At 40.6% G+C, this 12,289-nt stretch overlaps 1 protein-coding gene and 1 long non-coding RNA gene across 7 annotated transcripts in view; one reads left to right on the top strand and one right to left on the bottom strand.

Moving 5' to 3' along the window:
• The window catches only part of PLCB1 (phospholipase C beta 1), a 699,274-nt gene that overhangs the window by 68,709 nt on the left and 618,276 nt on the right, over positions 1-12,289 (bottom strand). For 2 of the 3 annotated variants that reach the window (XM_045445284.1, XM_045445283.1), the window contains exon 32: positions 4,251-4,368. The exons of the other annotated variant lie outside the window; for it this stretch is intronic. In XM_045445284.1, the coding sequence (XP_045301240.1) occupies positions 4,270-4,368 (99 nt within the window). In that variant the 3' untranslated portion in view covers positions 4,251-4,269. The remainder of the gene's footprint in view (positions 1-4,250; positions 4,369-12,289) is intronic. 3 annotated transcript variants of the gene reach the window in all.
• LOC123580492 overlaps positions 1-12,289 on the top strand; it is a 35,545-nt gene that overhangs the window by 18,446 nt on the left and 4,810 nt on the right. The gene's annotated exons all lie outside the window — the stretch shown is intronic.

Raw genomic sequence — 12,289 nt, 5'->3', positions numbered from 1 at the left:
GGACTCATTAAATCTTTCAGCATATTTATGCAACTCTATTTAATGAGTCCTCCAACACCTTGAATTCTCTGGATCTCATACCTATTATTTCAGTGGTAAACTTCTGAGTTTAATTAATCGTATTCTTCCTGAGCTCAGAGGAGGTCAGAAAAAGGTCACCCAGTCATACACAACTCTGCTGGCAGACAACCCCTTTGTTGCCACATTTAAAGATCTTCAAAGAGACACACAATCGCCCTTGGGAATCTAGGTATTTAGATGTTCCTATACTAGAAAACTTTTCTTTGTTTCTTTAGATATTGTTTTAATGTTTATTTTTGAAGGAGAGAAAGACAGAGCATGAGTGGGGGAGGAGCAGAGAGGGAGGGAGACAGAATCCGAAGCAGGCTCCAGGCTCCGAGCCGTCAGCCCAGAGCCTGACGCGGGGCTCGAACCCACGAGCCGTGAGATCATGACCTGAGCCGAAGTCGGATGCTTAACTGACTGAGCCACTCAGGTGCCCCAATTTTTCTTTGTTTCTTGCTTAAATGTTTCTTAAGTTAGCCCAAAGCAGTTTCCCTCACTCTCTCTGGAACAAAAGGAGAAACTCTGTCCTGTGATATGAACGAGACTTAAATGCCATTTAAATAAAGATGCTTGTCTTCCAAGATGTTTTCCTGTAGATTTCCTCCTAACTTCAGGGATAAATAGTAGGGCTGAGTAAATATTATTTGAATGAATAAATGAAAGCCATAAAACAACCCCTTAACCCTGGTGCAAAGCCCGATGTGTACCCTAACTTCTATCTCATAGAATTCAGGGCACAACTTTCCAAGCGGGAGAAAGAGTGTGTTCTAGAGGGGAGTGTGCAGAGAGAAGAGGGAGACAAGGAGATCTCCAGGGAAGCAAAGCAATTTAGTCTGTGGTTTGAAGTCAGCACCAACATGTGCAAGCTGGATGGGATGGAGTAGAGGCGAAGGAGGGGGAGGAAGAAAGTCAGGGTTGGGAGGGGGTGAGGGTGTCTGTCCTCAATCTTCATGTTTTATAGAAGGAAGCAGTGAGCCTTAGCAGCCTTGGACAGAGAAGGTTGTGTCAGAATCCTTTAACTCTTTTGTGCGGCTCACATGGGTCAGTCTCCCCTCTGCTCAGTTACTTGCCCACAGGATGTTTTGAGCACAGAAAACAGCTGCCTGCCTCTCACCTCTCATGATCTGCTGCCGATGGTGGCCTCCTGGAGGTGAGTCCTGTGCTCACAGGGCTGGAATTTTTCTAACATCTAGTCCTGGGAGATGTTCTTCTCTAAGACATTAGTTTAAAAACAAATGATTTTGACAAACTTGAACATCCTGCCTATGAGATTTAATTCCTCTTGCTGTTGTGATCGGTTTGGGAACTAAATCCCTGGCCAGATTTGGTTGTGATCTTATGAAGGCTACAGTATATACCACCAGGAAGGAAACAGCATCTGGTGTATGTGACTGATGTATATCCCTTGTAGCCACTCAGAGAGATCTGCTTCCTTCGACAGTGAGCCCGCTAGGTAGTCTCCCCATTTTACAGATGTGTGTACTGGGGCACAGACGGTGAACCCTTATTGCTTGCTCGTCCGTGAAATATGAGAAAGAGGTATCACAGCCCTGACATCTAGATCATAAAATCATGGCTTCAGATATTTACTGAGAAAGCTGGAGGGCACAATACATGCATGGAGTCTCCAAGGTTGGACACTCTTTTTAATGACCTCAGGAAAGCTTAGCAACCTTTTTACAAAAATGTGAAATTTCAAGTATTTATGTCATGAGTATTCTTGGGATCAATCTTAGAACTAAAAAAAACACTCTTCTAGTAAATGCACGATGGCTTTATGTACTTTTTATTCATTCATTTTATGTTTAGCTGTAGTCTATCAATGGAAATGTTTGGGGTGAGCAAGAAACATTTGGGGGAAACATTAAATGCAGCACAAAAATGTACCTTTCATATACTGGTATAAAAGGACTTTTTGTTCTTTTTCAGATACAAAACAGTTTAATTTTTTTGTTCTGTTTTAGCAATGAGACCTATTTTTCCATGGAATGTGTGAAATTGGTTTATTTTTATATTGCCTTTTATATGTGAAAAGCTAAAGGGACCAAACTAACTATGTGATTAAAGACGTTTTTAGTGTCCAGATATGGTGGGAATATCTGGTGGGAAACAACCATTTTTGCTCAGCAGGAGGCTCAGTTGACCTTCTACAGGAAAACAAGTGGTAGACCAGATACCACAAGCCTGACAGAACGTAACACTCAGGTCTCTATTGCATTTGTTTTGGAAAACAAATGTGTTCTGAGCTTCACGGTCATTTACCTCCCTGGAGATAATTCAATAGTCTATCTGTGGTATTAAATGTTTCACCGTAACTTTCAAAAACACCAGGACAGTAACAAGTGCATTAAAAAAAATCCGGGGTGCCCGGGTGGCTCAGTCGGTCGAGTGGCCGACTTCAGCTCAGGTCATGATCTCAAGGTTCATGAGTTTGGGCCCAGCATCGGGCTCTGTGCTGACAGCTCAGAGCCTGCTCTGGATTCTGTGTCTCCCTCTCTTTCTGCCCTTCCCCTGCTTCTGCTCTCTCTCACTCTTGAAAATAAATAATAAAACATTTAAAAAATAATAAAAAAATGAAATTAAAAAAAATCCAATAATGTTTATAATTGATGACTTGAAAGATACCCTGAACATTTATAGTCAAATGAAGAAGATATTGCCAAGGTCTCCCTGATGCCTTTCTGGAAAAATCACTGTCACTCGCCCCCGCCTCTCCACCCCACCTTTCCATGTGAGCTTTATTTATCACAAGGTCACCACAGGAACAAGATTGTCACCCCTGGGAGGACATGGAGGGAATTCACAGCCAGGCTATGGCTTTGTTCTCAAATGTCATTCTCTCCTTTTTTCTAGTGTCGCAGTCCGTAGTAAAAACTAAAAATGTATTCAAGGGTCAGGGTTGTGATTAGGTCAAAAACTTAAAATACAACAAACAAACAAACAAACAAAAAACTCCATGAAAGCAGCTTGAAGGTTTTTCCTTCCAGGTGTTACAGCCAGGAGGTAGGAATGTACTAGATCCCTGCTTGTCAAATGCAGTCTGTGGAAATGTGGCAGCAAGGTCATCCCCTGGAAGCTGGTTAGAAATGCAGACCTCAGGTCCCACCCAGACCTCCTGAATCAGAATCTACATTTTCATAAGATCTCCAGATAATTGATACGCTCATTCCAGTTGAAAAATGATGAGCTAGAACATCACTGCTTGTAGTGATTGATGTAGAGGAAGAGAAAGGAATCATAGAGCTTTTTTTTTGCAGTAGAGTTGTTTTCACTGATTCTTTGACACATTTCTAAACTGTACTGCTTCACAGATCAACAAGTGTTTGAGGACGAAAAACATCATAAGCCTCACTGTAGAACTTTACTTTCAATCCATCAGAATAGATGTATTTTGCTTTCTTTATAATCACAATAACACCTCTTTTTTTTTTTTTTTTTTTGAAATGCATTCGCATTGGAATGGCTTAGGGCAGTTCTCTTATTAGCTAAAGGAATACAGTAGATTTCATGATGCATTTAGTCTACCAAGTTAAAGTCCTCTCTAACATCTGAGCTGCATTTTGCTTCAACCAGCAGCCCCTGGCTCAAGCATCCCTATTAGTGAGGTATTTTCAAGAGCTCTTGATTCTAGAGAATCAGGAAATCCTGAGCTATCACCTTAATTCAAAACATCACATGGGAATACAATGACTTTTGCTGAATTTTTAAAAGGAGGGGTATAGTAAATTGAGTGGAGTGGGTCAGGAAGACTCCCTGAGAATTAATTTAATCCCACTGGATTTTAAGATAATAAAACTGTGGGCAACCAGTGCTGCAAGAAGTAGGAACTTAAAAATGTCTCAGAAGCAGAAATAACAGTGTGAGTGTAAGAGAAAGATTGAGTTCAAAAAGGAAGTCAGTTTTGCAAATAGAGAAACAAAATGAATAAAAGGGAAGAAGACAATAAGGAAGAATGGAATTTATGTCAAGAAGAGAGAGAAGAATGGTGAAAAAATAAATACCAGAGAAAGACAGGTAAAGATGAGGGCGCATCATGGATGTGGCTGGAAACTATAGCAGGAAAAGGATGGGTATGTAGAGAAAAGGGGGTAGTGAAAAACAAAGGAGCAAGTCCATGATGCCTGTAAACCTGATGGCCACATGCCACCCCTCTCTCAAAAGCGACCCCTCCCATCCAGTCCTACCTGGCCGGAAGGATGGTAGTCACCACTTGAGAGCTTGAGGGTTGGGGGGAGTAAAGTTGGGGGAAACAGAGGGATCCTCATGGCAAGTTTCCGACAAGAATGAGGAGGAACCGTCCCCCTGTGTGGAAAAAAAGGGAGGCTGTCATTTTTGTGGCATTGAAATTGATTTCTAATAATCTGTTGTTTCAAATTATTTGTCTGGGAGCTCTCTTGGAGTGCCTTCTAGAATGGAGATTTAAAGTCTCCAACTCCTTTGTCTATTCCAACACTTCCGACCACAAATGCAATGGGACTGGCAACTGAATTATCTTTGGTTTCTTCCCATTCTTCGTGGGAATTAGATGCTAAGTATGATTGTAACTAGCAGTTTTGAGAAATTCTCTACAAAATCCCACTACTATCAAGACTTGAAAAAAGATTGTAATGAATCACTGACAGCAGTTGAACAGTGTGGCCCAGTGGAACTGGGCTTAATGGCTATGCTTTTCTCTCTCAAAGAGAGAGGATTGAGTTTTAAATGCATCGAGCTAGTTTTGCTAGCCCTCTACGTAAGTCACGTGCCAGGCATTGTTTCTGGGTGCCTAGACCTCAAGAGCATCAGTGAGCAAAACGGTCGAAACCCTTGCCCTCCATGTAAATCCACTGGGGAGGGAACACTGAATGACACACCTAAGAAAGAAGTAAATGACCTAATGAGGGAAGGTGACATATACCGTGAAAAACAGGAAGTAGAGCCGAATAAAAGGAAGAGGAGATGCCAGCAATGGGGGAGTGTGGAAAGTGTGGTCATGGAGGGCCTCTTTGAAAAGAAGTCTTTGAGCAAAGACTTGAGCAATAGGAGGGAGTCGCCCAAGCGGACCCTTGAGAGATGAGCATTCTGGGCAGAGGAAATACTCCATACAACAGTCCAAGGTGGCCCCTGTCTTTTTGGGGCCCAGCACAGAACCCAGGATGGCTGGAGTGGAGAGTAGGTCAATGAGAAAACAAAGAGGGGATGCCGCAAAGTGGAGTCAGATCATGTGGGACCTTATAGACTTTTATTCCTGACAGAGATGGGAGCCATGAAAGAGTCTTGAACTGAGGAGCGACCTGATTTACATTCTAAAAGATGACTCTGGCTGCCCTGTTGGGAATAGATATGTGGAAGTGGGAAGACCAGTGAAGAGGCTATTTAGAAATCCATTTGAGGACTGATAGTGGCTTTGGCTAGAGTGCTGCACTTGGTACCTTAACAATTATAAAGAAGTCTTAACTGTTTTATGATACTTCGCAAGTCTTGCGATAGTTTTGATTCCACCTAAAACAAAGTCCCAATAATAAATTTGAGAATTGCAACAGCTTATTATGTATTTCATAAAACCTAAGAACTACTTACAAACAATATGTAAGTTTAAAGGAAAAGGAAAAGAAATCCTTTTTAAAATATATATTTTTTAATGTTTATTTATTTTTGAGACAGAGAAAGAGAGAGTGAGAGTGGGAGGGGGGCAGAGAGAGAGGGAGACACATAATCTGAAGCAGGCTCCAGGCTCTGAGCTGTCAGCACACAGCCCAACACGGAGCTCGAACCCGCAAACTGTGAGAACATATCCTGAGCTGGAGTTGGACGCTTAACCAACTGAGCCACCCAGGCACCCTGGAAAAAAAATCCTTTTGAACCAAAGCTAGAAGACAAGATATTTCCTATTTTCTTTATGTCACCAAAAACATATAGGTGCTGCTGGCTACTGTCTTAGACAGGATTTCCCATATGGTAGCATAATTAGGGAGGGCAAAATCCATGTGGATGCCAAAATAGTTAAACATGTTAAGCTTCCCCCAATTGTATAGGGTTGTTTGGGTGTGAGTGTGTGTGTGTGTGTGTGTGTGTGTGTGTGTGTGTGTGTGTATGATGATCATAAAAGGTATGTCATGAAGAATCCATGCAAACTATCAGAATCATCATGCCCTGTTTATTATTCCATCACAAACATCAGCAAAAGTTAAAGCCACCTCTACTGATAAAACTCTTTGAAATATGGAATTCTTTGAAATATGAAAATATTACTTGTCTTGGTTTCAGCCACAAATTCAAAGATCTCCTTGTCAAATTCAAAGATTATCCTCAGCAAATGATTGTAATAAATGCAGAAGACTTGTATCAATTGATTTTTATTGACAGAAAATGCATAAGCAGGACTCTACATGGTAGATTTGTTACATTAATTAGGCCTTTGGGCAGAATACGTGCACAATAGAGAATGTGACTCTTGCTCTTAGAAATGGCTTTCCTAGTGTGGACTGAAATTTTCTTCAGCATTGTTCAGTTCAGTGGTCATGGATTTTTTCCTTCTGCAATAGCTTTTCATCTGGTCTCTGCATGCTGCTTCAACAAATGTTTCAAAGCACCAAGACATTTCCCATTTGGATATTCTATACGTAAATATTTCTCTGGGTTTTCCTTTGCCATCTTTCCCCTGAAAATGTTGAGGGCCATGGCAAAATCAGGTAGTGGTTTCCCGAGGTCAATGAAATCTTTAAGTTCTTTGTTTTAAAAAGTATTTAGGACGTGTTATGTTCGACTATTTTTATTATTCTAGTTATACCAAAGCAGGGCTTTAAAAACAAACTAGAGGGGCTCCTGGGTGGCTCAGTCGGTTATGCATCCAACTTCAGCTCAGGTCATGATCTCATGGTTCATGAGTTTGAGCCCCGCGTCAGGCTCTGTGCTGACAGCTCGAAGTCTGGAGCCTGCTTCAGATTCTGTGTCTCCCTCTCTCTGCCTCTCCCCTGTTCATGCTCTCTCTGTCTCTCTCAAAGAATAAATAAACATTAAAAAAATAATAAAATAAAAACAAACTAGGGATACATTTGGAATAAAACATCTAATTAGTATTGGCAAAATTCACATAAATGGTGTTACAAGGGCAGGCACACAGAGTAGAAGTCAATTCAGAAGTTTTTGTGGGCCATCTATGGTTGTATGGACTCTGTTGCTTAGGGAGGTAGGCAGATTAAAGTCAGTGGGATTAAAGTCCATCTCATCCTATTCCTAATGTTAAACCTCAGTTCTTTCTGGGAAGAGTCCAAAACCCATCAACATATACACTCTCTGCTCTAGCAGGCCATGAGTATTTGCTTTGGATCTCCTCCCCTCTAAACTATACACCCATCACGGCACTCCCACATTTCCTAATCTTTAGGAAAGAAAGTAAAGACAAATGAAGGGGAAAGAAAGTTAATAGGGTAGAGAAAAGGGGGAGGAATCAATGGCAACCATGTGAACCTCCATTCCGATTTTGTTTAAATCTCAAACGCAGTTGCCTTACAGGGGTTAATAGATAAAAGAAATCCATGAGGGGAATGCCATGTGAGCCTAAGGGGAGCCTCTTCTCAGACCTAGGGATTTGTCTACAGGTTGGCTGTCTGTAATCATATAATCTAATTTTTAAAGAGAAATTGATTTTTTTAAATAAGAAAATTTCTGAGTATTAAATATTAGTGTGAGGGTTTTGTAATGTGCCAACTTGGGTAGGCTGAACTACATTTCCCAAAGTTCCATTTCTGTATCTTTCCAGGGTGAGTTACAAGGGAGACTTTCCCAAGAGTTGGAGGGCTGAAGAGGGAGGTAGCGACCATTCTGTAACACACACGTGTTGTTGCAGATCTGCTGAATGGGGTCTGGAATCACCTTCCCTCCTCTTTGGGTTTTCCTTTAGTTGTTCTGACTCCTGGGTGTGTGTTTGTGTGTGTGTGTGTGCGCGTGCGCACGCGCAGCTCTGTGATAAAGAGTCTCCTACAGGTTCTGCTTCTCCAGGTGAATCCCAACGAATAAAGATGTTAACTAATTCAAACATTTTAGAAACACCATGTGGGGATTTTCTATTTCTGGTAATGGTTGGTTAGGCCACTTGGACCATCCTTCCCACTGAAAATGCCTAAAAAGGCTGGATGTGATATTAAAACTATATTCTTTAAAGAACCTAAGAGCCACAAAAATTTAAAGAACGATCAGGCCCAAACTGCAGGGACATCAAGCCTAGACAGGCAAGCCACTTTTGCCCTGAGGGTGTTTGCTAACACTGGAAATTTTGAATTCATCTTTTGAAAGCCTTGTAGGGTGGGGCCACAACTCCAAGCCTGTGGCTTGTACAGAATGAGGAATCTCACAGGAAACTTTCCTTATAATAAGCCAGGCACACAGATTGTTGATTTGAAAATAAACCAGGGGCACCTGGGTGGTTCAGTCAGTTGAGCATCTGACTCTTGATTTCAGCTCGGGTCATAATCTCACAGTCATGGGATTGACCCCTGCGTCAGGCTCTGTGTTGGGCATGGAGCCTGCTTAAGATTCTCTCCCTCCTTCTCTCTCTGCCTCTCCCTCCCTCTCTCTTTCTCAAAAACAAAACAAGCAAAAAACCAAACAGAACTTACAGAATTAAATAAAACACAAAAGCTGGAATTAAAAAACTCTGTGGAAAAGTGTAAGAGCAGTGTAAACAAAGAATTTGTGAATTCAAAAAAGGGCCAGAGAAAAATTGCCCACAGGGCAGCACAGAGATATGAAAAGATGGAAAATACTGAAGAGTTACAAATCTGAGGTGATGGAGTAAAAGGTCCATTTTATTATATATATAAATAATATGATGGAAGCCATTTTTGCTGACATTATGGCTGAGTTTCTGCAGAACTGAGGAAAGTTATCCATTCGGTGACCTCAAACACATATTTAGACACATTTTAGAAAAACTGCACAGAATATAAGAAAAAAGTCCTAAATGCAATAAAAGGAGAAAAATACAAGTTATTATCAAAAGAATTACACTGAGGCTAACAGCTTCTCAATAACAAGAGAAGCCAGAAGACAGTGGAATTTTATCTTCCATGCACTAAAAGCAAATAACCGTCAACCTAAAATACCCAGTGAAAGTATCATTTCAGAATGGAGGAAAATATAGACATTTTCAGATGAAAATGAAAACAAAGCCAAAAACCTCAAAGAGTTTGCCACCTGTAGACTGTATAAAGGAACTTCTAAAGGTGTAGAAGGTAATGGTCCCAAATGGCCAGTCTGAGACATAAGACAGAATGCTGAACAAAAAAGTCTTGTGAATATGTAGATAAATCTAAATGAACACTGACTGTATAACAAAGAATAAGAATGTCTCATTTGTTCAGAAATGTATAGAATTGTTAATACATTTCAAAAATAAATCAAAAGGAGACAGAGTTAAAACTGTTCTATTGCTCTAGTATTGTGCAGGAGAGTCAACATAGCCAAGTTTTACATCAAGAAAATAATAAATAACTACATTTTTATTTTTTTATTTTTTTTTTAAATTTTTTTTCAACGTTTATTCATTTATTTTTGGGACAGAGAGAGACAGAGCATGAACGGGGGAGGGGCAGAGAGAGAGGGAGACACAGAATCGGAAACAGGCTCCAGGCTCTGAGCCATCAGCCCAGAGCCCGACGCGGGGCTCGAACTCACGGACCGCGAGATCGTGACCTGGCTGAAGTCGGACGCTTAACCGACTGTGCCACCCAGGCGCCCCATAACTACATTTTTAAAAAGACAATTATTCACATTGATACAAATGACAAAGAAGTTCCTTCCACAGATGAAAACAAAAAAAAACAAACCATTGGGTGGGTCTACCAAGACTTGACAATGAGCAAAACATAGTCCACTGGCAGCCAGTTTACACTCTGTGGTCTGGCTTCCATGAGAGGGTCCAATGGGTGATGGCAGGGAGAATCCACATTTCCCCATCAAGTTGCAGAGGATCGGGGGACACACAAATGAATCGGGTAAGGAAGAAGCTTTTACTTTAAATCCCTTAGTCTCTTTCTACCTGAACACTGGGAAGACAAGACTACAATCACTACATTGAGAGTTCTGTCTCAGGGCCCAGTGGTCGGTCTGAGAAGACTCACTTCACCCAGAAGGATGAATCACTCACCCTGTTGGTTCTAAAGATGTCAGGGGAAATGAGGAAAATCAGTCTCTATTCCCCTGATGGAGGAAAAAAAAAGGACCAGTAAGCTACATGATGAAATGTTCTTTCTCTATAAATTAAAATGCCCTAAAGCTTCCTGGAATTCTCTCTTATTGATGAGCTCAATTAAAACAGAAAACCTGTGTTCTAAGAAGCATCAAAGACAAATTAAGTGTCAGAGAAAAAGTAAATTCCACATTTATCGACTGTTTTATGAGGTTATGGAGATGGTTCATTAAAAAGTCCCCTCAAAAGACAATTCTTCTTATAACGAGAGCCGGTAGCTGCAAAGTGATCAATATACGTTGGAATATTTGCAGCAGATTCAGGGCAACTCCTGATTAACGATGCTTCAACATGTTAAAATAAATCTTTCTGAAGTGTTCAAGAAAAAGGCAAGAGGTCCTTTTTATAATGAATCAGTTTAGACTTGAATGTGACCACAGAAGGTATGGTTTCTCTCTACCGGCAGTTGGGGTGTGAGTTGCTTCTATTACCTTTTGTACACATATACCCTTTTCCTATTGGCTTTGGCAATCTCAGGTATGGAAATCCCAAGGAAACCAATTATGTCACTGAGAGTTCAAAGACTGGCTGGGGTTTACTGCATCCCTCTTAAGAAGTCTGAAGCTGTAGATTTCATAAAAAGACACACCTTGAACAAAGCTGAAAATAGCATACACTTAGGGACTGAATGAAATGTTTCACTGCTAGGAAACAGGCAACTGAACATTTCTCCAGAATGTAGAACTCTACTGAAAAGGAGCTGAGTATTCTCTTTCAAGGACGTCTACTGTTGTTTGCAACTTAAGAAATTTCAGAGGGACCTACGTACAGGAATACACAGTGTAATTTTACATCAAATTGAGGGCCAAGCTATTTATCTATTGTATCAGTTGCCTCTAGAACTCACCTACTTCCATTTTCCCCAATGCCCTCAAAAATGAATACAAAAGAAATAGACTCATTGATCTCTTTTTTAGTGGGAAAAAAATGGACACTATATATGAAAAAGGCCTGGTACATGTCACAAAGTTGGATGTTCCAAAATAAACTTTCAAACTGTGGCTGGGCCAAATTTGGTTCCCTACCAAATATGTGCCAGTAGGATGGAAGTTCTTGGTCTGAGTATGGAAATGAAAGTTTTTTTTTGCTTAAAAATTTTTTTTACCATTTATTTATGTTTGAGAGAGAGCGACAGAGTACGAGCTGGGGAGGGGCAGAGAGAGAGAGGGAGAGACACAGAATCCAAAGCAGGCTCCAGACTCTGAGCTGTCAGCACAGAGCCTGATGCAAGGCTTGAACTCATGAACGACGAGATCATGACCTGAGCTGAAGTTGGCTGATTAATTGACTGAGCCACCTGGGCATCCCTGGAAATGAAATGTTTTAATTGAGGCACATTGTCCTCTGACTGTTCTACTGGAAGGTGGGAATAATTTTAGGAACTTGAGTTGATACTTACAGATCATAAGCACGCGGTTGAGTAAAAGGTTAGAAGGTTGCACTTTGGGTTAATCTTCATATATAACTTGCTCTAAATCCCGTCAGAACTCCCTGCCATTGAAGAACTGTTGTCTTTCAGCAATTGGCTTTTAAATTTCCTTTGTTAAAAAAATAATTGTTCAATTTTGAAGGAGTTGTTTGGTTATCACAGGCTTGAAAAATTATGCAGCTTGTGATTGTGGTTCAGAATAGCTCAAAACAGTAATACCAGGAGAATATAGGAATGTAAATAGCTTCCTCCCTGTTTAGGAGGAGGTTAGGAACACTAAACACATTATTACATTAGTTAGAATAACTGGATGAAGAGGGACAAAATGATTATATTTGACGATATGGTGAAAGAAACTGACAAACAGGAAGAAATATGACGCCGTGTGGTGTATATTTTTGTTGTAAGCAAAAGATTAGCCATTATTGGTTTCTAGATAAAAAAAACTACTTATTCCACTTTAAAATACTTGAAGAAGGAATCTGTTACCCTCAGTAACCCTTGGTGAACTTTGTCATGCTTTCTTCTTCATAGGAAGGTTGCAATTATCTTTAATATTACCTACT

Source organism: Leopardus geoffroyi, chromosome A3 (assembly GCF_018350155.1).
Source record: "Leopardus geoffroyi isolate Oge1 chromosome A3, O.geoffroyi_Oge1_pat1.0, whole genome shotgun sequence".
In the NCBI taxonomy this organism is placed as follows: Eukaryota; Metazoa; Chordata; class Mammalia; order Carnivora; family Felidae; genus Leopardus; species Leopardus geoffroyi.
Note: the sequence above shows the minus strand (reverse complement) of the source record. Positions and strands in the feature narration are given on the sequence as shown.